Here is a 25,414-nt window from a genome sequence, read left to right on the forward strand (position 1 = left end):
GCTTTCACTGAGTCTGCAGAGCAGCCCAACTTCTCCCTCTGCTCATCCTGTTCTCCTCCCTTTGTTTCCCTTCTGTGGGTGGTGATCTCAAGGACACACCCTAAAAAACTTTCTGTTACTAATCTCCATCTCAGAGATTGTTTCCTGGGGAACCAAGCCTGCAATACCATGTCTTTATGCATTCATCAACTGTTCTTAACTGGAAGGAAGGCAATATATCTCAAGAAAAAGAAAAGTCAGTTGTAGCTAACATTATTTGTTTGGGTCTACCCAACACTATTTCTATTTCTTGGTATCAGACTGTCCACTGGCCACAGAGGAGTATCTTATGCTCACCAATCATAATACTTCATCTCCCTGGCCACAGCGATAGGTATAAGTGGTGTGCACATGATTAGGATTGGACAACCAGAATCCTTTCTTGGTAATTTTTGTACTGAAAGCTAGAAGACAGATCTCACTTGCTTCTCAGATCACGGAACCAGCAGGATGTGACCCTGAGGATGCTGGGGCCATATTTCCAGTCTACAAGGAAAAGGACCATCTGAAGTAGGAGACATTAAGCCAAGCAGAAGGCAGAAACAGAAAGATTGAATCTGGAAGCATCGAGTCCCCTCTAGGTATCCCAGTTCCTGCTGCTCTTCCAATAGTAGCATGAACTATCCTAATGTCCTTCTAATATATATTTTTAATTAGATTAAATTTTATTTTATTTTTTGCTTAAACCAGTTTAGGTTGAGTTTTTTCATTTGCAATGGAAAGAACTTGCTAAACACATCTGTGTATTTTGTATTTCTACGAGTTGCCACCTTGTCTAACCTAGGCCTACCCAAAGTCCTAAATTATTGAGGAATAAGCTATAAAATAATCCACTCCTCTGCTCAACTCCAGTACATCAAATTTTCTATGAGTCAACATATATTGAAGATAATATATGCCAAACAGTGTTTTGAGCTCAAGAAAGGGTCAGGATCGTACAAGAGAAATAAATGACGTGATTTTTGCCTTTAATGAAAACTCCATCTAAACAAAAAAATTCCTACAATTCCTATAATTCCTCACTTGCCATTCTATAATACACTCTTACCCTTCAAATAAATCTTAAAACATTATTTCTCTGTGATTATACTGCCTTTCCAGTTATATGAATGTTATTTATGTCTATACTTGATAACCTAAATATATCCCAGAAGATAGGAAGTGACTTTTTAAAAATAATTTTATTTTAGAAATACAAAAAAGTTGTGAAAATAGTAGAGTTCCCATATACCCCATATCCAATCTCTCCCATTATTAACATCCTGTATTAGCATGGTACATTTGTGACAATCAGTTAACCAATAACAATACATTATTATTAACTAAAGTCTATATTTTATTCAGATTTCCTTAGTTTTTACCTAATGATCTTTTTCTGTTCTAGTGCCCTAGCCAGGATACTACACTACATTTAGTAGTTATGGCTCCTTAAGCTTCTTTTGGTTGTGAAAGCTTTTCAGGTTTTCCTTGTTTTCGATGACCTTGACAGTTTGTAGGATTACTGGTCAGGTATTTTGTAAAATGTCTCTCAATTGGGATTTGTTTGATATTTTTCTCATAATTAGACTAGGGTTATGAGTTTTGGGGAGGAAGACCACAGCGCGCTACTCTCATCACATCATATCAATGGTACATACTAACAACGTGACTTATCAATGTTGCTGTTGACCTTGATCACCTGGCTTAAGGAATTGACTTTTATCTCAATTTGTTTAATGCTTAACCCAGAACCATCTTTGGCAGAACATTTACACGATGTCTTGACGATATCTGAGTTGGCCTCACCGGTAGGGGGAATGGTAACCCAATTAGCAGCTTGAAGCAGTAACTATCAAAACAGGATTAAAAAAAGATTTCCCTGGGGGAACAATGGGAAGAGGATTGGTTTTCAAGATTCAGTCCTGACACTTACTGTACGTATGACTTTGAGCAAGTTACTTCTGCATCCATAAAATGGAATAATGGTACCAAACAGTTCTTTTAAGCATCTGATGAAAAAATGTATGTGAATGTTCTGTACAATATCATACTTCTACATGTCAGAATCCCATACAAAAATGAAAACACTTTTGGAAAGAGTAACATCTTAAGCAATTAACATCACATTATAGATTAATTTTCAACTGCTGAGTAAGCAAAGCAAGGCCAACATAAAATTGAGGAAAAGATATGTGGGAAGGCTCATTATAGTCAATGATTCCCCATTTTGCCTCGCTCCCTTTTGCCAAGGTCTGCTTGTCATCTGAGACTGGAGGGAATTTCTTAGATCTTATGAAGCCAGAGCAAAGGGCTCAAGTTTGATGTGAACTAAATATTAATAATTTTGGTGTTATTTTTCTGTATCTGAGAGAGAAATCATCACTGTTTGAAGGTGCAATAATTCTTCCAGCCTACTGTAGGACCATTAGGCAAGTAACTCTACTTTTGAATGGAGAGGAAGCATAGAATAATTATTCAAAGATGACAAGTCTTCCTGCCTCAAAATCATACCACTCTGATTTGAATGAAAACAAAGTTTTTGCGTTCTTGAGGTTTTATGGTCATGTAAGTTCTTGAACCTGAGTTCTGAAAAACAAAGCAACTCCATCATCCTCTCCTTAACAGGATAGAGCCAATAACTTTTTAATTTTTTATGCAAGGACAAAGGAAATATGCAGGAAAAAACAAAAGAAGTGGGGACTCTCTCTGCATCAGTATAATTAACGCTGAAAATATAATATGCAATATATATTATAAATATATATAAAAATATATAAAATATATGATATAATACAGCAAGTTAGCCTGGTAATGCAAAGAGCAATGATGTTAGAGACCAATGATCTGTATTCAAGCTTAACTCTCTCTCAAACAAGATATGGGACTCTGAGAAAGTTCCTGGAACATCTTTGTGTCTTGGATTTCTCACCTGTAAAACTATAGTTGAGAGGATAATATGAGACTAGACATGCAAAAATAATTTGTAACAGAGCTGTTACTTCTAACCCAGAATATGCTCACTGTCAGTAACAGTATTAGTTATCATCCACTGAGGGCAGCTTCTGGTCTATCAGGAAGCCTAGTTCGAAGCAAAAGCAGCAGTGGGTTTAAGAACAGGAGCTCACACATTCTGAAGTTCTTTCCCTCCCTGGAAGCCATAACCTTGGAAACCAGGCTGGCGTCACCTCTTTCAATCACAAAGCTTAGTTTCTCTTGCTTTTCTCCGTATTGTTTGGGGCACCGCTATTTTATGGGATTTTTTGTTTGTTTTCTCTCCACATCCTTAGCACAACGAGAAAATCCTTCTACTGAAGCAAGTACTGCAAAACCTTTCTAGTCGCCCCTTCTGCCCGCAGCTCACCTACTGCTTTCCCTATATAGCGGTCGCAGCCCCAGATGTCCTCAAAGACAAAAACTGTCACGAGGGTCAACACAGGGCAGGTACTCCCCAGACCCCGGGTCAAGTAAACTGAGAGAGTAAAAGGCGAAGAGACTCGGACTCAGATACAAGAGCTACCCCAAACGACCAAAATTAACACAACCCTCGTCAAAGACAGAGATAACACTCGCGAGATAAGACTGCAAAGGGCGAGAGAACCCCACTTTCTCGCGAGAAGAGGGGGCGTCGGCGGAAACTAGGAAATGGCCCCCTAGGCGACCCGGACCCAGCCGGTGGGCGAGGCCAGAGTTAAGTCCGCCCCCTTCCGGATCCTCTCCCCGCCCCCTAACCCTGAGGTGTTAGGCCCTGGGTGCCGGGAGCTGGACTCCCCTGGTTACTCTCGGCTAGTACAGGGTCGTGTTCAAAGCCCCGGGAACGCGCTTTGGCCGGATTTGAGGAGGGGGGCGGGGAGGGACCTGCAGCTTGCGGCCCCGCCCCCTTCTCCGGCCAGCCGGCGGGCTGATCGGCCCGCCTCCTCCGTCGGCCGGCCCTGGGGCCGCGTCCCCGGGGCAACTCAGCAGCGGAGGCCTGAGCTTCTGCCCGCAGGTGTCGGCGGCGAGGCCCCGGGGCACAGCCTGGTTCGGCTCCATGGTGGGTTTCGGGACCAACCGGCGGGCAGGCCGCCTGCCCTCCTTCGTGTTGGTAGTACTGCTAGTGGTGATAGCGGTCCTCGCCTTCAACTACTGGAGCATCTCCTCTCGCCACGTCCTGCTCCAGGAGGAGGTGGCCGAGCTGCAGGGCCAGGTCCAGCGCACCGAGGTGGCCCGCGGCCGCCTGGAGAAGCGCAATTCGGACCTCCTGCTGTTGGTGGACTCGCACAAGAAACAGATCGACCAGAAGGAGGCCGACTACGGCCGCCTCAGCAGCAGACTTCAGGCCAGGGAGGGCCTGGGGAAAAGATGCGAGGATGACAAGGTAAGGACGAGCCCTCAACCCCCATCGTTTCTTTCAGCTCCGGGGGTGGGGTGTTAGCCTGCCAGCGGTTGCCTTATGCCTTCCAGGATTGGAGCCCTGGAGGCTCCCCTTATCGCCAGCAACCCCGTTTCTTTCAGATTTTTCCTGGTTTATCACTGCCACATTCTCCAGTCCCTGCCAGACAAAACTGGCTGTAAGTTCTGGTTCTCAAGAGTGGCCTGTGTATGGATGCCGCCTTTTCTCCAAGCTCAGCTGCTGAGTTGGCAGTAGTAATCATCTGGCCTATGTGGCCGCCTTACATTCGCAGATACACAAATCTGGAGACTGCCAGATTTGGTTTGGGTATTGTTGCCTTATCCTTATTCCGTGCACACTGATCAATATTAATTTCTTTATTTAAAGAATGGAGCCTTCTCTAAAACTCCTCTACTTATGGTGGTCATCATATATTTTTTAAGCAATATGACTTTTCTTAAATCTCTATAGGGCAATGTATTAAGTAAAGAATCAGATATTACTGCCTTTTTTGTGATCAAAATGTTATGATAGATGAGCTCTGGAGCCATATATGAGCCACACTTGTGACTTGGACATAGTGAATCCAAAATTATGTACTCAATTTGAATTGTTAATGAAATTAGCTAAAAATCTATTCTAAGAATAGATTCTAAGAATCTAAAAATATATTCTAAGCAACAGAATCTCACCTCAGTGTCCTCACAGTTCTTGAAAGGAAATAACAGTGAAATTTTTTATGTATAAGTAGCTATTAGGGTTGGTGTTTTAGGCAGATGGAAAACCATACAAAGTTTAAATTTAAAAAATTTAAAGCTCGACTATAACTAGACCTGCTACTAAATAATCTTTATTCTCACCGCCATATGGGGAGCTATATTATTAACTTATGACTTATGCAACTTCTGTTGGTATAGCAGAGTTGTGAAAAGTTCTGGGTAGGATAAGTAGATGCCTTTGTTTCTGGACCCTTCTTTGGTAATCTTCACATTGTTTTTTGTCTGTTCCTATTATAAGTTATTTTGTATATCAAAGTCATTTATAGTAAATCATTATAAATTAAAATCTCCATGAGCTGCCAACTTCCTTATTGTCACCAGCCTCTGCCTTACTTCTTATTTCATGAAGACTGAGGCCCTTAGGTAAGTGCTTCTCTGTAACCCTCTCCTCTTCACCACAACATAGACATCTTCTGAGAGGAGAAAGAGATCAGCAAATTTATACGTACACTACGCACTGAACTCTAAAGACTGAAAAATTCTCTTGGGTGTAGTAGGCAGAGATTTGTGAAATTTTGGAGCATTAAAATGAGGTCTTCATACTTGAAATGGTTAGGTATTACCATTAAAATTCTTCTCTCCAATCTGAAAGGAAAGATAAGTCTATTCTAGTAATTTATAGTCTGGATTTCATTTATTCCATCTGCTACTCTGCAATATCAGTTTCTTTCGGTAGGTTTTCACTTTTACCTTCAACCAGATGTAGGTGTCCCCTCTTCTAAAACTGTTTTATTCCTCTGTATACTCCCAATCAACCAATTTCTTTTTTTACTTTCACTGCGAAACTCCAGTTATTGATGGTCTATAAATGCTTATCTACTTCTTTTTTCATCCCCCATCCTAATCTTTTTTTTTTAAACTGTCTGCCATCCTTCTTTCCTCCCCCTTTCTAAAGCTATTCTCTTGAAGGTCACAAGTGACAGTCTTCCTAGTCAAATCCAAAAAACATTTTTATTGTCAATCTAATCTCTCAGTAGTCTGGTCCTGTTGATTGTCTCTAGCTTTTTGGAAACTGTCTGCTTTCTTGCTTCTATAATATTGACTCTCCGGATTTGCTTCCTATCTTTTTCACTATATCCTTTGCTGGATTTTTTTTTTTCTCCCTCCAACCACCTAATAATGGACTCTATTCTTGGGCCTTTGCTTTCCCCTTAGAGCAGTATTTCTCAAAATGGTGTTAAACAGAATATTGTCCTAGGAATTGTTCATAGGTGGTCAGGATATAAAAGGATAACCTTCATTTTTGGAGGGAGATGTTGAATAGTATAAGTAGTATATATCCTCCCCTTGGAGTTCATAATGCTTGCTAGCATATAAAGGCTCTGAGAAATCTATTAGTAAAGAAGCCTATTTAATTTTGTTTAGTCTTTCTCAGTTAATTTGATCACAGATTACTATTTTCACAGCCTACTTGTTATAATGGTACAGAAGAATGTAGCAAACATACTAGTTTGGGAAATGTTTCCTTAGGTACCTTCTAAGGTACCTTCTACTTTTGTTTGGCTAATATTCTGTGCAGCTGGCTCACAAATCTATCTCTTACTTGTTTGTCAATTCCATGTTTTGAGCTAGCTTTAACATCTTTGTTGGAGTGCTTGTGAATGTTCTTGGGGTTAATGAGGAGGCTCTGAGCTGCTAATAAAAAGGATAGTCTTGACCTAGATGAGCTATAGATGGAATTTGTCTTTCAGAGGTGTTTCCTTTATTGCTACTACTCTCTTGATATCTGGAGAAGTCTGTGGTAGATTAAAAAACATTTCAGGCTTTGAAGGCTGCAGTTATAGGTTAGAATTCTAGCTCAATTTATAGCTATGTGATGTTGAGGCAAGTTATTTAACTACTTTGGGCCCATTTCCTCATCTGTAAAATGAGGATCGTAGTACCTACCTAGGTATTGTACAGATCTGAGATCCCATATATGTAGAAGTATCAAACTTGACACATTACAAATCAGACTGTAGAGAAAACAAACAAAGCCTGAAACTTTCATATTTTCTATAACTGATCTAAATTCCTCTGGGTGGTGATAGTGTTGGAGGTAGGAGAAGTAAATTTGACAGTTAAAAGTGTCTCTTCCACTTTAAAACAGGCTTGTCCATGTTAATGTAGTCTCTTTTGAGTAAAGGCTCTGCCTTTCAGGGTTTTTACCTATAGCAGACACAGGTGGTGGCCTACTCAATAAGCCGTTCACACCACCTTCATCTTTGCAGACAAGCCCTGTTTTGTTTGGTATATATCCTTTTCCCTGTGACTCAGGGCTAAGTCCTGATTGGTCTAAGCCAATTATGGTAATTTCATTATTTGTCTCAGTGTTTAGTTTAGGAAGGGGCTCATGATGTGGCTGGTGAGTTGTGAGGGGAAGTTTCCTTGCTCCTTAAAAGAGTCACACTTGCACCTCTATGATATTCTTCCGCCAAATCTAAAATCCCCAGTCTAATGATGAGAAAGTATCAGACAAACCCATGTTGAGGGACATTTTACAGAACACCTGACCAGTACTCTTCAGAAGAGTCACACTTGACGAGATGGTCTCTTCTGCCAGATGTTGTTGCTTCTGCATGTGATATCTGAAATCAAGTGCTAGGAGGGTTAGCTAAGGAATGGCTGAGGCACTGAAGATGACAGAGTAAAATATTACATTAGAATACTGACACTTCTCATGTGAGATTAAAAATTGTCCTTATTGTTTAAGCCAGTCTAGTTGAGATTTCCTTATTTGCAGCCTAAGGTGTCCTAACTATTAACATTCTCATTGCCAAGGTAGTGTCTGGGGTGTAGATTAAATCTTATATGGCCCCAAGGCAATGTGGGCAGTGACCTCAAATCTGCATGTGGTTTTGGGAGTCCTCAAGGGTCTTTGTCTTAAGAATCCACAATGGTGTTTGGATGCTTTACTAGGTACTTCCTTCACAATCTTTTGGAGACCAGGATCCTAGGGAGGCATCACCCTCCTGTACCACCCTCCCATACACACCATAGATGATCCACATCAAAAATCCCTTTGCCCTGCTGAGCTGCCTTAGGTAGGATGTATGTGTAGGGGGTGTTGACAAGGCATTCCTTGCTCAGTCTATCCTCTGTTTTTTTAATTAAACTTTTATTTTAGGACGGTTTTAGATCTATGGAATGATTGCAAAGATAGTACAGAGAGTTTCTGTATACCCCACACCTAGCTTCTCCTATTGTTAACATCTTACATTAGTATAGCATATTTGTCACAATTACTGAACCAGTATTGATACATTATTATTAATTAAAGTCCATAGTTTATTCAGATTTCCTCAGTTTTTCCCTAATGTCCTTTTTCTGTTCCAGGATCCAATCCAGGGTACCACATTACATTTCGTCATCATGTCTCTTTAGACTCCTTTTGGTTGTGACAGTTTTTTAGACTTTCCTTGTTTTTGATGACCTTAACAGTTTTGAGGATTACTGGTTGGTCAGGTATTTTGTAGAATGTCCCTCAATTGGAATTTGTCTGATCCTTTGCTCAGGATTAGACTGGGGTTATGGTTTTTGGGAGGAAGACCACAGAGGTAAAGTGCCATTCTTATCACATCATATCATGGGTCCATCTTTCAAAATGACATATCACTATTGATGTTAACCTTGATCACCTGGCTTGAGGTAGTATTTTTCAGGTTTCTCCACTGTAAAGTTACTCTTTTTTTCTCCCTTTTCATACTGTACTCTTTGGAAGAAAATCATTATGTGCCCACACTTAATGAGTGGGGAGTTATGCTCTACCTCCTTAAGGATAGAGTATCTGCATAAATTATTTGGAATTCTTCTGCACAGACCTCTGTGTCTTCTCCCTCATTTATTAATTAATTTATATCAGTATGGACTCGGTGATATTTATTTTATACTTTAGGTTATAATCCAATGCTACTTTTTTAATTTTGGTGCTCAAATTGTTCCAGCTTTGGCTATTGGGGAACTCTTTCAGTTGCCTCCTGTATGTATCCCTTTGACATGATACCCCATCATCGTGACATACACCTTCCTTACTTTTATAGGGCTACAAGATGCTCCAGGCTCATCTTGTACCTAGAATCATCTTGTACCTAGTCCTAGAATCAGCGATTTCTCCAAGGAGCCCTGGTTCCTTTCATTGGAAAATGGTATTCAAGACCAAGATCTAGGTGCTAGGTGTACTCATTGCTACTCTCAGGCTCTTTGGAAATTTAGGAATCCCTGCTCCACAGGAATCAGAAAGATGATCTTGGACTTCTTCCAATTTATTATACTATCCTGCCTTTTTCAGTCTGTTACCTGGGCTATTAGAACACAGAAATTCTTTAAGGGAGCTTGAAATTGCCTCTATCAGTGTCCAGGGAAATGAGAAACAAGTCCCACTTCTCTGGGATTCCCCCACATTTACTGTATTTTTTTGCCTTCCCCCTAAAGGACTTCAGCCTAAAAGGGTGCATTAGTTTGCTAGGGCTACCATACAAAATACCATAGACTGGGTGGCTAAAAACAACAGAAATTTATGTTCTGTTAGTTCTGGGGTCTGGAAGTCCAAGGTTGAAGTGCCAGCAGGTTGGTTTCTCCTGGGGCCTTTCTCCTTGGCTTGCAGATGGCTACCCTCTTGCTACTTTGTCATCACATGGTAGTCCCTCTGTACACATGCATCCCTGGTTTCTCTTCCTTTTCTTATAAGGACACGAGTCATAGTGGATTAGTGCCCCACCCTAATGGCCTCATTTTAACTTAATCACCCCTGTAAAGACCTTATTTCTGAATAGGTTACATTCTGAGATACTGGGGGTTGAGACTTCAATATATGGATTTTGGGGAAACACAATTCAGCCCATAATAGGGGGATCTATGACACACACACTACCTTTTCTTTCCTCTTTCTATCAGAAAGGCCCTTCCTTCTATTTCCTGGGTGTAGGGCATTTCTCTTATCCTAACTTGAATTCTTGCTACCTGTAGTTTATACTGAAGCTGTGTGGTCCAGGTGGACCAAGTCGAGCTCTTGATAAATAAAAGGAGCTGATAGAATGTAGAAAAAGTCCTCCTCAAAATTTTTGTTTTATTACAAATGCAAAAAAAGTCAATTTTGAGGTTGAAGCTGAATAATAAATGACCTCTTTTCCGTTTAACAACCATAATCCTCCCTGAGGCAGCATATACTTTTGGTTGAGTAGGGAAAAGGTCATGTACCAGAAAGGAGGATGGGGAACATATTACTTTTTTTCTTCCAAAAAATATCCTCATTATGTGTGTCTGTGTGTACACAACACTCATACACATGCCAAATATGTATATGTAAAAACTCTGGCACATAGTAGATGTTTGTTACCGAGGTCTCAAATCCTGGCTCTGCCATTTGGTACATATATGACCTTGGGCAAATTACTTAACTTCTTTGTGCCTCAGTTTCCTTGTCTGTAAGATGAGGAGGATAATAGTTACCTCTCATTCTGGTGAAGTTTAAATGAATAAATTTATTAAAATGCTTAGTACAATGCCTGCTACATAGTGAAAAGAAACGTTCAATAAGTGTGTATTAGCTATTGTTATACCACAGCTACTTCCTTATTTCTGGCCTGCCTTCTCCAGGATGGGACTCTGTCCGAGTTCCTGCCCAAGATCCGGTCCCAGCTCCAGCCTACCTCCCTCACCCTTTGCTCCTGGTTGTCTGACTTTTTTTTTTTTTTCCATTTCCCGGTCCATTTCTAGTTAGGCTTAGTTAACTCCTCCCATGTTTGTCTTAGCTGACTTCCTGGAGCCTGCTTGATCCTCTGTAATTTGAAAATCAGCCTTCTACAGTTCTTCTAATATGCTGCACATGATAATCCTTGCCTTTGCCTCTGCTTCACCAGTCATAATCTGGCCAAGTTCTAGCTGTAATTTAATTACTACCTCAAATTATTAATAAACCATACAATATTCATACCTCCTCTCCAAACTATATCCCTTTCGTACCTTCTTGGTCCCTGTAGATAATGCTCATGCAACCATTATTAAGACTGAGGTTAGAAATTTTGGCGTCATCTTTGATTCCTTCAGCATCTCATATTCAGTGATTCAACATGTAGAGGAGTTACTTGATCAAATTGAGTTAAAAACATCACTCTGGTTGCAGAATAGAGAATTGATTGGAGAGGAAGCAGTAGCTTCCTAACTAGTCTCCTTGCCCTGGTGTCTAGTTCTTTCAGTCAGTTCTCCACCTTAAGCAAACCTGATCTTCCTCAAGCCTTACTTTCAGATGGCTGTATCACTCACTTCATCAAGTCAGAATTCTGCTATCTAACCTTTAAGGTCTTCCATGGAGTGGTTCCAACTACCTTTGTCTGCTACTATCTCCTGACCCAAACTATGTTCCAGTCAGGTTGTTTTGCTTACTTTTGTCTCCCCACCTGCCTTTCTGTGTTATGTTAATTCCTCTTTCAGTACCTTTGTTCCTGCTGCTTGGCTCTTAGCCTCTTGCCTCTTTTCTGTGTGTCTATTCTACAGTCTTTCATCCAGTTTCTGCTCTATGTCCACCATGAAGCCCCCTAGGACTTCTGACCTGGAGCATACTTTTCCTTTTTAGTACACAGTTTACATTTATTGTTTGAGCTGCACTAATTTATTTTTTTCTTCATTTTTCACTAATAGTTTCTTATATGTTAACCTAGTCTTTTCAACAGAATTTTAAGCTCCTTGAGGAAGGACCATATTTTATTTATTTATTTTTTATTTATTTATTTATTTATTTATTTTTTGCTGAGGAAGATTCGCCCTTAGCTAACATCTGTTGCCAGTCTTCTTCTATTTTGTGTGTGAGCTGCTGTCACAGCATGGCTGCTGATAGACGAGTGGTGTAGGTCTGCGCTCAGGAACCGAACCTGGGCTGCCAAAGTAGAGCGTGCCGAACTTAACCACCAGGCCACTGGGGCTGGCCCAAGGAAGAAGCATATTTTAAAATTTTTCCTATGGGTTCTTGATAGGCCGTAGTGCTGGTACAAGGTGGTATGGGTTACTGGGTTGGGGTAGACGCTAATCCAATATCTTGTGTCCTTGTAAGAAGAGGAAATTTGGACACTGATATGCAAAGACACACAAGGAAGAAGCCCATGTGAAAATGAAGCCTTAACTGGAGTGATGCATCTACAAGCCAAGGAATGCCAAGAATTGCCAGCAACTAGTAGTACGCTCTCTCGCTCTCTTTCTTTTTTTTTTTTTGTGAGGAAGATTAGCCCTGAGCTAACATATGTTGCCAATCCTCCTCTTTTTGCTGAGGAAGATTGGCTGTGATCTAACATCCGTGCCCATCTTCCTCTACTTTATATGTGGGACGCCTGCCACAGCATGGCTTGATAAGCGGTGCTTAGGTCCATGCCCGGGATCTGGACCTGCAAATCCCAGGCCGCCAAAGTGGAGTGCGTGAACTTAACCACTACGCCACTGGGCTGGCCCCTCCAGCAACTACTAGAACCTAAGAAAGAGGCAAGGAAGGATCCTTCCCTAGAGCCTTCCAAGAGAGAGCATGGCCTTACAGACAACTTAATTTTGGACTTCTCACCTCCAGAATTGTGAGAGAATAAATTTCGGTTGTTTTAAGGCACCGAGTTTGTAGTATTTTGCTACAGCAGCCCTAGGAAACTAATACAAAATTCAATAAAAATTCCTGCAGTTTTGGTAGAAACTGACAAGCTGATTCTAAAATGTATATGGAAATGCAAATAACCTAGAATAGCCAAAGCAATTTATGCAAAGAAGAACAAAGTTGGAGGACTTACACTCCCTGATTTCAAGACTTATTTTAAAGATATAATAATCGAGACAGTGTGGTACTGATGAAAAAAATAGGCAGATAAATCACTGGAACAGAAAAGAGTACAGAAATAGACCCACATATAAATGATCAATTGGTTTTTGACAAAGGTGCTAAGGCAATTTAATGGGGAAAGGAAAGTCTTTTCAACAAAAGATGTTGAAACAACTGGATATCTTTATGGGGGGTGGGGAGAACAATAACTGCTACCTCACAACATGTACAAAATTAACTTGAAATGAATTACGGACCTAAATATAAAAGATGAAACTATAAATCTTCTAGAAAATAACACAGGAGAAAATATTTGCGACTTTAGGATATGCATGGATTTTTTTTTTTTTTTTTGGTGAGGAAGATTAGCCCTGAGCTACCATCTGTCACCAATCCTCCTCTTTTTGTTGAGGAAGACTGGCCCTGGGCTAACATCTGTGCCCATCTTCCTCCACTTTATATGGGATGCTCCCACAGTGTGGCTTGACAAGCGGTGCCTTGGTACATACCTAGGATCTGAACCCTGGGCTGCTGCAGTAGAGTGCGTGCGCTTAACCACCATGCCACTGGGCTGGCCCCTATGCATGGATTTTTGAGGGCACAAAAATCATGAACCATAAGGAAAAAAACTGATAAATTGGTTTATCAAAATTTAAAAATTTGCTTCTCAAAAGGCACTATTTAAAAAAAAAGAGGGGGGAGGGAGGAGGGTGAGAGGGATAATTCGGTACATGTGTGTGGTGATGGGTTGTAATTAGTATTTTGGTGGTGAACATGATGTAGTCTATGCAGAAATAGAAGTATAATGATGTACACCTGAAATTTTTACAATGTTATAAACCAATGTTACTGCAATAAACAAAAAATTAAAAAAAATAAAAATAAAAAATAAAAATAAAATAATCACTAGAATATTATGACAAAAAAAAGAAAAAAGAAAAAAAAAGAAAAAGCAAGACACAGATTGGAAGAAATATTCACAATACATGTTTCTGACAAGAATTTTATTAGAATATATAAAAACCTCTTACAACTCAATAAGAAGAAGACAACCCAATTTTTTAAAATGAGCAGAAGATTTGAACAGACATTTTATCAAAGAATATTTATGAATGGCAAATAAGCACATGAAAAGATGCTCAGTACCATTGGTTATCAAGAAAATGCAAATTAAAGCCACAATGAGATACCAGTACACACTTATTAAAATGATTAACATTAAAAAGACTGACAATACCAAGTGTTAGTGTGGATGTGGAGCAACTACAACTCATATACTGCTGGTGGGAGAATAAAATGGTACAACCACTTTGGAAAACTGCTTAGCATTTCTAATAAAGTTAAATATATACCTACCATGGCTAAGTATTTACCCACAAGAAATAAAAACATATGACCACACAAAGACTTATACACAAATATCCATAGAAGCTGTATTCACAAAAGCCAAAAACTGGAAAAACCCAAATGTCCATCAGCAGGTAAATGGATAAACAAAATGTGATAAATCCATACAGCAGAATATTACTCAGCAATAAAAAGGAATGAATTACTGATACACTTGACAACATAGATGAATCTCAAAACCATTATGCTGAATGAAAGAAGCCTAACATAAAAGAGTACATACTTGTGATTCCATTTATATAATATTCTAGAAAAAGCAAACTAATCTCTAATGATAGAAAACAGAATAGTTGTTGCCTGAGGCCAGAGGTGGAGGGAGGGATGACAAAGGGACAAGAGGAAACTTGGAGAGAGTGATAAAAATGTGCTATATCTTGATTGTAGTCGTGGTTACACAGATGTATAAAGCAATCAAAAAAGTTGTCAAATTGTATACTTTAAATAGATGCAGTATATTGTATGTAAATTATACTTCAATGAAGTTATTAAAAAATAAAAATTAAAACATGAAATAAAGGGGGAGTGAAAGCCAGTCAATGGCTTCCTACTGCCCTTAACATAGCTCACAAATCTTTTTGCAGTCTGAGTCCAGCCTTGCAGTCCAGCATCAAATGGTATCATTCTCCCTTTAGCTCCCTCTCCTCCACATACTGAATTTTTAGATCCTCAAACTCTCCGTGCTTTTCCCTATTCTGTGCTTTGAAACATACAGTGTCCTACATTTGGAACCCTCTTCTCATATCTCCCTAGCTTTTTATTCCTCAAAACTTCTCACTCATTCTTTACCTTACTAAAGGCTAATCTTTTTTAGGACTCAGCTAAAACTCTCTCAAGAATGTCTTCCCTCAGCCCTTAAACTGGGTTAGGTCCCCCCACCATATTCGCTGCTCAATTCTAAACACCGTTATCATATATACTGTATCTGTCTCTTATTCACTCGTTCACTGCTGTATCCGCAGCATGTAGCATAGGAACTGACCGAAAATAGAAACACAGACATATCTGATGAATGAGGAAATGAAATTGGGGTTAAAGATGGAAGCACAGGGTATATAAACATTGAGTGGGAGAGGGATAGGATGAGAGAAAACGGGTGTTATTGAAGCTAAGGGAGAAAAGTTTCAAGAAGGAAGGGCAGGAGAGAGCCACACTAAATGCTATGGTCAAGTTTAAGAGTGAAAAATGTTAGTTGATTAGGCCTTTGTTAATCATCAAATGAGAAAAAATTTGCCCCAAGTTGAATTTAAGTAGATATATAGGGTTGAAATTGTAAAGCAGAAGTACATAAATTGTTTTATATTAAGTAGAAAAGTCTTCCTGGAGATAAGTTTTGAAGTCATCCTTAGGGGAAGAACCTAGTTTGGCAGGGAGGAAGAATCAGACATGGTAGGCAACTGATTAAAAACTCTGAGGCAACATTTGTTCAAAGGAGGAGCAATCTGGTCAGGAAAAAATAGGGCAAAAACGTTCAAGTTAGTTAGGAATCAGAAAGTTAGCACCCCGAGAAACTGAAATTACTGCTTGCCTATCCTGTGCCTAGAGAGAAGCTTGGACTTTCAATCAAAGGAAATGTTAATTGTCTTCCAAAGAAGAAGCTAAAATGGGGAAACCTTAGGTCTTCATGCACAAAAAATAGTTCTTCTTGCTTAATGAAGTCACAGTTCACTCCCTATCACTTCAGAGGACAGGTACCACATGCCACACTACAAGATTTGTTTCTTTTCCGCTATGGAGTAGGTGGAAGGAAGCTCCTTGAATGTCCTTTTGCCTTTTTTCTGCAAAGCTAAATAAATCCTAGCCATCATTTTTCAGGAATCAGTTTGTTTTATGATCTCCATGGAACCTCCTGGGATTACTCTGTCCCTTATCATGGGAGAAAGAGAAAGTGGAGAAATATGAAAATAAGAAAGGGAGACAAAAAAGAAAAGCGGAGACATGTTTCTAAGATCTTTTTAGTACAGAGTACAGAAAGTGCTCAATATATTTTTGGCAATTTAATATATTTGGGTTTTAGGAGAACAATATAAGACCAGATTTCTTCAAGATTAACTATACCAGAAAAGAAAGGAACTAACATTATTAACCAACGTTATTAACTGTCAAATTCTGTACTGGATAGGCTTTTACATATTTTATTTCATTAATTCTCCCCATTTTATGGATGAAGAAACAAGCTTAAGAGAGGTAAGAGAATGGTACGATTCTAAACTCAGGTCTGTTTGATTCCAAAAGCCCTTGCTTTTTCCAGTAAACTTGCCAGACAGTATTTTATGTATATATATTTTGAAATATATTAAATCATATATATAAAATGAAATTGTATATTATTATATAAGAGCAATTATCTAGCCAACAAATCAAAAAACTTTCGAGTATTCAGTATGCGTATTAGTTTCCTAGTGCTGCTGTAACAAAGTACCACAAACTAGATGGCTTAAAACAACAGAAATTTATTGTCTCACAGTTTTGGAAAATAGAAGTCCACAATTAAGGGGTTGGCAGGGCCATGCTCCCACTGGAGCCTCTAGGGGAAGATTCTTCTAGCTTCTGATAACCTCAAGTGTTCCTTGGCTTATGGCAGTCTAACTCCAGTCTTTCTCCATCTGCCATGGCTGTCTTCCCAATATGTCTGTGTGTCTTGGTCTCTTCTCCTGGCGTTCTCTTCCCTAGTTCTGTTTTCTCTTCTTATAAGGATACCAGTCATAATAAATTAAGGCGTACTCTAATCTAGTTTGACTTCATTTTAACTTGATTACTTCTTTAATGACTCTATTTCCAAGTAAGGTCTCATTCACAGGTACTGGGGGGTTAGTACTTCAACATGACTTTTTGGGGACTCAATTCACCCTATAATAAATCTATAAATCAATTTGGAGTGAATTGAATCTTAACAATATTGAATATTCTGATCTGTGAACATGGTGTATCTCTTTTTTAGGTCTTCTTTAAATTCTTGCAGTAACAGTTTTTAATTTTCAGTATTCAGGATTTGCACAAATTTTTTTTTTTTATTGATGTTTTAATGGTTTCTAACATTGTGAAATTTTGGGTTGTACATTTTTGTTTGTCCATCACCCCATATATGACTCCCTTCACCCCTTGTGCCCACCCCCCACCCCCACTTCCCGGGTAACCACAGTCCAGTTTTCTCTGTCCATGTGTTGGTTTATATTCCACATATGAGTGAGATCATACAGTGTTTGTCTTTCTCTTTCTGGCTTATTTCACTTAACATAATACGCTCCAGGCCCATCCATGTTGTTGCAAATGGGACGATTTTGTCTTTTTTTATGGCTGAGTAGTATTCCATTGTATATATATACCACATTTTCTTAATCCAATCGTCAGTCGAGGGACACTTAGGTTGCTTCCACTTCTTGGCTATGGTGAATAATGCTGCAATGAACATAGGGGTGCATAAGCCTCTTTGGATTGTTGATTTCAGGTGCGTTGGATAGATTCCCAGTAGTGGGATGGCTGGATCATAGGGCATCTCTATTTTTAATTCTTTGAGGAATCTCCATACCGTTTTCCATAGAGGCTGCACCAATTTGCATTCCCACCAGCTGTGTATGAGGGTTCCTGTTTCTCCACATCCTCTCCAACATTTGTTGTTTTTTGTCTTGGTGATTATAGCCATTCTAACGGGCGTGAGGTGGTATCTTAGTGTTGTTTTGATTTGCATTTCCCTGATGATTAGTGATGTTGAGCATCTTTTCATGTGCCTATTGGCCATCTGTATATCTTCCTTGGAGAAGTGTCTGTTCATTTCCTCTGCCCATTTTTTGATCGGGTTGTTTGTTTTTTTGTTGTTCAATTGTGTGAGTTCTTTATATATTATGGAGATCAACCCCTTGTCAGATGTATGTTTTGCAAATATTCTCTCCCAGCTGGTTGGTTGTTTGTTCATCTTGATTCTGGTTTCATTTGTCTTATAAAAGCTCTTTAGTCTGATAAAGTCCCACTTGTTTATTTTTTCTTTAGTTTCCCTAGTCTGGGTAGGCATGTCATCCGAAAAGATTCCTTTAAACCCAATGTCAAATAGTGTGTTGCCTATATTTTCTTCTATGAGTTTTATAGTTTCAGGTCTCACCTTCAGGTCTTTGATCCATTTTGAGTTAATTTTTGTGAATGGCGATAGCACATGGTCCACTTTCATTCTTTTGCATGTGGCTGTCCAGTTTTCCCAACACCATTTATTGAAGAGACTTTCCTTTCTCCATTGCATGTTCTTAGCACCTTTGTCGAAAATTAGCTGTCCGTATATGTGTGGTTTTATTTCTGGGCTTTCAATTCTGTTCCATTGATCTGTGTGTCTGTTTTTGTACCAGTACCATGCTGTTTTGATTACTATTGCTTTGTAGTATGTTTTGAAGTCAGGAATTGTGATGCCTCCTGCTTTGTTCTTTTTCTTTAGGATTTCTTTAGCTATTCGGGGTCTTTTGTTGCCCCATATAAATTTTAGTATTCTTTTTTCTATTTCTGTGAAGAATGTCATTGGGATTCTGATTGGGATTGCATTGAATCTGTAGATTGCTTTAGGTAATATAGACATTTTAACTATGTTTATTCTTCCAATCCACGTGCATGGGATATCTTTCCATTTCTTTATGTCATCGTGGATTTCCCTCAATAATGTCTTGTAGTTCTCATTGTATAGGTCCTTCACCTCCTTGGTAAGATTTATTCCTAGGTATTTTATTCTTTTTGATGCAATTGTAAATGGTATTATCTTTTTGAGCTCTCTTGCTGTTAGTTCATTATTAGCATATAGAAATGCAACTGATTTTTGTAGATTGATTTTGTACCCTGCAACTTTGCTGTAGTTGTTGATTGTTTCTAACAGTTTTCCAACAGATTCTTTAGGGTTTTCTATATATACAATCATGTCATCTGCAAATAGTGAGAGTTTCACTTCTTCGTTACCTATTTGGATTCCTTTTATTCCTTTTTCTTGCCTAATTGCTCTGGCCAAAACCTCCAGTACTATGTTGAACAGGAGTGGTGAGAGTGGGCAGCCCTGCCTCGTTCCTGTTCTCAGAGGAATGGCTTTCAGTCTTTCCCCGTTGAGTATGATGTTAGCTGTGGGTTTGTCATATATGGCCTTTATTATGTTGAGGTACTTTCCTTCTATTCCCATTTTATTGAGAGTTTTTATCATAAATGGATGTTGTATCTTGTCAAATGCCTTCTCTGCGTCTATTGAGACGATCATGTGGTTTTTATTCTTTGTTTTGTTGATGTGATGTATCACGTTGATTGATTTGCGGATGTTGAACCATCCCTGCGTCTCTGGTATAAATCCCACTTGATCATGGTGTATGATCTTTTTAATATATTGTTGTATTCGGTTTGCCAATATTTTGTTGAGGATTTTTGCATCAATGTTCATCAGCGATATTGGCCTGTAATTTTCTTTCTTTGTATTGTCTTTGTCTGGTTTTGGTATCAGGGTGATGTTGGCCTCATAGAATGATTCAGGAAGTGTTCCATCTTCCTCTATTTTTTGGAATAGTTTGAGGAGGATGGGTATTAAATCTTCTTTGAATGTTTGGTAAAATTCACCAGAGAAGCCATCTGGTCCTGGACTTTTATTTTTTGGGAGGTTTTTGATTACTATTTCAATCTCTTTACTTGTGATTGGTCTATTCAGATTCTCCATTTCTTCTTGGTTCAATTTTGGGAGGTTGTATAAGTCTAAGAATTTATCCATTTCTTCTAGATTGTCCAATTTGTTGGCATATAATTTCTCATAGTATTCTCTTATAATCCTCTGTATTTCCATGGTATCCGTTGTAATTTCTCCTCTTTCATTTCTAATTTTATTTACTTGAGCCTTTTCTCTTTTTTTCTTAGTTAGCCTGGCTAAGGGTTTGTCTATTTTGTTTATCTTCTCGAAGAACCAACTCTTTGTTTCATTAATCCTTTCTACTGTTTTTTTGGTCTCAATATCATTTATTTCTGCTCTGATTTTTATTATTTCTCTCCTTCTGCTGGCTTTGGGCTTTGTTTGTTCTTCTTTTTCTAGTTCTGTTAGGTGTAATTTAAGGTTGCCTATTAGGGCTTTTTCTTGTTTGTTAAGGTGGGCTTGTATCGCTATGAGTTTCCCTCTCAGGACCGCTTTTGCTGCATCCCATATGGTTTGATATGGCATGTTATCATTGTCGTTTGTTTCCAGATAGTTTTTGATTTCTCCTTTAATTTCATCAATGATCCATTGGTTGTTCAGTAGCGTGTTGTTTAATCTCCACATTTTTGTCACTTTCCCAGTTTTTTTTTCCTGGTTCATTTCCAGTTTCATAGCCTTATGGTCTGAAAAGATGCTTGTTATGATTTGAATCTTCTTAAATTTATTGGGGCTTGCTTTGTTTCCCAACATATGGTCTATCCTAGAGAATGTTCCATGCGCGCTTGAGAAGAATGTGTAGTCAGCTGTTTTTGGGTGGAGTGCTCTGTATATGTCTACTAGGTCCATCTCGTCCAGTTTTTCATTTAAGTCTAATATTTCTTTATTAACTTTTTGTCTGGATGATCTATCCATTGCTGTAAGTGGGGTGTTAAGATCCCCTACTATTATTGTGTTGTTGTTGATTTCTCCTTTTAGGTTTGTTAATAGTTGTTTTATGTACATTGGTGCTCCTATGTTGGGTGCATATATATTTATAAGTGATATGTCTTCTTGATGGAGTGTCCCTTTTATCATTATATATTTCCCTTCTTTGTCTTTCTTAACCTGTTTTATCTTGAAGTCTACTTTGTCTGATATGAGTATGGCAACACCTGCTTTCTTTTGTTTGCCATTAGCTTGGAGTATTGTCTTCCATCCTTTCACTCTGAGCCTGTGCTTGTCTTTAGTGCTAAGATGTGTTTCCTGAAGGCAGCATATTGTTGGGTCTTGCTTTTTAATCCATCTTGCCACTCTGTATCTTTTGATTGGAGAGTTCAATCCATTTACATTTAGGGTAATTATTGAAATATGAGGGCTGAATGTTGCTGTTTTGTCACTTATTTTCTGGTTCTTTTGCATTTCCTTTGTTTCTTGTCCCATTTGTTTTGGACTGCCAATTCAGTTTGGTTGTTCTGTCTTATGATTCTTCTAGTTTTCTCTTTGTTTATCATATGTGGTTTTAATTTGATTATTTGTTTAGTGGTTACCTTGAGGTTTGGGCAAAAAATCTTCTGTATGAGATAGTCCATTATCTGATAGCCTCCTATTTCCTTATACTAAGTCAATTCAGTCACTTTCCTCTTCCCCTTCTAAGTTGCTCTTGTTATACCTTATTCTATCTTGTGTTGTGGCTGTGTGTTTACAGTGATGAGGTTAAATTTATTTTTGGTGAATTTCTTCCTTTGATCTTTGAGTTTAGTATTTAAGTGGTTGCTAACCTATTCCGGTAAAGATCTACTATTTCTCTGATTTTGTCTACCTACTTTTCTCCTTACTCCAAGCTTTGTGTTCCCTTTCTCTTCTTGTTTTCAGGCCTGAGGGCCTTCTTGAGTATTTCTTGTAGTGGGGGTCTCGTGGCCATGAACTCCCTTAGCTTTTGTTTATCTGGGAGAGTTACTATTTCTCCATCATATTTGAAGGATATTTTTGCTGGATAGAGTATTCTTGGCTGAAAGTTTTTGCCTTTTAGTATTTTGAATATATCATTCCAGTCTCTTCTAGCCTGAAAAGTTTCTGTTGAGAAATCCGCTGAGAGCCTGATGGGAGTTCCTTTGTACGTTATTTTTTGTTTTTGTCTAGCTGCCCTTAATATTGTTTCTTTGTCGTTGACCCTGGCTAGCCTTACCACTAGGTGTCGTGGTGAAGGCCTTTGTCTGTTAATATATATAGGCGTCCTGTTGGCTTCGCTTACTGGTATTTCCTGCTCCTTCCCCAGATTTGGGAAATTTTCAGCTATTATTTCCTTGAATAGGCTCTCTGTTCCTCTTTCCCTCTCCTCTCCCTCAGGAATACCTATAATTCTTATGTTACATTTTCTAATAGAGTCTGATATTTCTCGGAGTCTTTCTTCATTTCTTTTTAGTCTTAGTTCTCTCTCTTCTTCCATCTGGAGTATATCTGTATTCCTATCCTCTAAAGTACTAATTCTTTCCTCCATATTGTCAGCTCTGTTCTTTAAAGATTCCAGATTCTCCTTTATCTCCTCCATTGTGTTCTTCATCTCCATCAGCACTGATAGGTTTTTCTTTATGATTTCAATCTCTTTTGTGAAGAAACTCCTAATCTCATTTAATTGTTTGTCTGTGTTGTCTCGTATTTCGTTGAGTGTTTTTATGATAGCTATTTTGAAATCTCTGTCATTTAGTTTATGGATTTCTGTGTCTTCCGGGTTGATTTCTGGGTGCTTGTCATTTTGTTTCTGGTCTGGTGATTTCATATATTTTTGCATTGTGGTTCCTGTGTTGGTTTTGATTTTCCTCATCCTGGAAGTCTCTGGTTGCAATTTCCACCTGCCGCCACTGTCTGGTGGTAAAGGGCTGTGTAGTCTAAGCCCCCTGCGCTCTGCCCCAGTTTTTCTGCTGCGATCCGCAGTTTTGTTTTGTTTTGTTTTGTTTTGTTTCCCCACTGCGATCCACGGGTCCAGTCCAGTTTGTTCAGGTCTGCCTCGGATCGCTAGATCTGGTCGAGCTGCAGACTCCGGGTTGCGGGGAGGGGGGAGCTCTCTCTTTTGCCCTTGGGTCCCTGACGTGGGAGGCTTCTCGTTTGCCCCTCTTTATCCGCTCTCTGGGGTGCTCAGATGTTGATGGTAGCCCTGTGGCTCCTCTGAGCCCTCTGTGCGGGAGTTTCCCACTGGCTGAGAGAGCCCGAAGAGCTACAGTTTCCCGCCGAGGGCCGCCCCTCCCCCCTCTCTGGGAGCCGCGCGGACCGGATCGCTGATCTGATGGGGAGGGAGCGGAGTTCTCCTTACCTCTCCCCACTTCCTCCGGGGGCCCAGCACGTTCCGCTCTCAGATGTGCGGCAGTGTGGATCCCTCTGCTCTAGCTTTTCACTGTCTGGGATTCCGTTGTTGGTCTGTGGCTGTTGCTTTTATTGTATCTTGTGGGGGAAGAATTCACGGGAAAGCTCACTCCGCCATGATGCTGACGTCACTCGCACAAATTTTATTATATTTATCCCTAAGTATTTCACGGACCTGATGCTATAAAAAATGGAATTGTCTTTTATTCCATTTTCCACGTGTTCTTTGGAGATCTATAGAAATGCTATTAACTTTTGTATATTGATCGTTTCCCTGCACTAGAACTATTAGTTCTAGTACTAATGGAATCTAAGGAATTCTAAGGAATCTGCCAAAAACCCAATAGAACTCATCAGTAGTAGCTTTTTTTGTAGATTCCTTAGAATTCTCTATGTACATGATCATGTCATCTGCAAATAAAGACAGTGTTTTTTTCCCCTTTCCAATTGGATACTTTTAATTTTGTTTTTCTTTCCCTTATTGTACTGGCTGGGACCTCTAGTACAATGTTAAATAGAAGTGGTGAGATTGGATATCCTTGCAGAAAAAACATTTGACAAAATTCAACACCCATTCATGATAAAAACTCTCGGCAAAATAGAAATAGAAGGAAACTTCCTCAAATTCATAAGGGGAAATCTGTCAAAACCCCACAGCTAACATTATACTTAATGGCAAAAGACTAAATTCTTTCTCCTTAAGGTCAGAAACATTAAATTAGAAGTTAGTTTGAGAAAAGTACAATTTTTAAGTAAATTGAGTTTGAGGAATCTGTGAAATATCAAGTAGGCAGTTGGAAATACACTTCTGGAACTCAGTAGAAATGATGGGCTAGGAACAGATTTAAGTCTGTTATGGTTGTTGAAGTCGTTAAGAATGGTCTAGGATGTAAAGTGAGATAATGAATATGTAAGACAGAGCCTTGCAGCCTATAAGGGTATAGTAGAGAAGCAGCCAGTTTAAATGACTGAGAAAGAATAGCCACAGAGAGAGGAGGAGAAAGCTAGATACTATGGTGTCATGTAGGCCAAGGGAAAAGAGTTTCTAGGGAAAGTTGTCAGTGTTAATTGCTGTAATTATTTATAATTGTCTTTCCATAGCTAGATTGTGAGCCAGGTGGGGCTGTATGTTCTATTCATCTTTGTATTCCCACAGTTCCTGACATAACATTACATAATAAATGTTTAAGATTCTTGAGGGCAGAGTCCATATCTCTTAATCTGCACATGTTTTGAGTACCTAGTTCATATCCAGTTAATAAATAATTGTTGAGTGAATGACCATATCTGCACATTTATATTGAATCTATTTTTTTGTGTCTTCTAACTTTATATTGTGCATTTCTTGATTATAAAAATCTAGTCTAAACTTTGTAAACACTTATATATTTAGTACTATGCCCTGTGTGTGGACTCAGTAAATATTTGATGATTGATTCAGCAGTTTGCACTAGCTCTTAATCAAAGCATACATAAATATGTGCTGGGGCTACCACAGATATTTTCCACATATCTGATTATGCTACTTTTCTGGAAGACATGATCAAAATATTCTGATGTAAAACCACTCATTATCAACTCATTATCTTTCTATCGTATGTAGAATTTATCTTTTCTTTGAAACATATGATAGTACATCTAGATTAGTATTTTCTTCATTTAGAAACTCAAAAGTATTTTTCTGATTCAATTTAGCATTTAAAGGAAGAGACGAAAACCTTGGGATTAGTTTAATGGGAGTATGATGAAAAAAGTTGAGTTATCTTATATATCACATATCATCCAAGACTTGTTTCATAAACTGGAAACTAACTTGAAATAAATTCACAAAGGGTAAAATGAAATAAGTCCTTTTACTGATATAGTGCTTTATGATTTTTCAAAGCATGTTATATGCATAAGTCATTTATTTGGGAAAGTTAAATATCTGCCATGTGCTAGGTGCTAGAGATAGATGATGATTCATTACTTATCCTCAAGGAGCTCCATCTAATGGAGGAGACACACATAGAGAAATAATCCATAATGCATGATTAAATGCTATGGTAGAACTATTTACAAAGGAATTTGAGAGTACAAAGGAACAATTGATTAACTGCTCCAGGAAG

General features: G+C 38.8%; 1 protein-coding gene across 2 annotated transcripts in view; it reads left to right on the forward strand.

Annotated features, from left to right (window-relative positions):
• The first annotated feature begins 4,019 nt into the window (after positions 1-4,019).
• The window catches only part of GOLM2 (golgi membrane protein 2), a 117,208-nt gene continuing 95,813 nt past the window's right edge, over positions 4,020-25,414 (forward strand). For both annotated transcript variants that reach the window (XM_058541465.1, XM_058541467.1), the window contains exon 1: positions 4,020-4,372. In XM_058541465.1, the coding sequence (XP_058397448.1) occupies positions 4,046-4,372 (327 nt within the window). In that variant the 5' untranslated portion in view covers positions 4,020-4,045. The remainder of the gene's footprint in view (positions 4,373-25,414) is intronic.

This window comes from Diceros bicornis, chromosome 5 (assembly GCF_020826845.1).
Source record: "Diceros bicornis minor isolate mBicDic1 chromosome 5, mDicBic1.mat.cur, whole genome shotgun sequence".
NCBI lineage: Eukaryota > Metazoa > Chordata > Mammalia > Perissodactyla > Rhinocerotidae > Diceros > Diceros bicornis.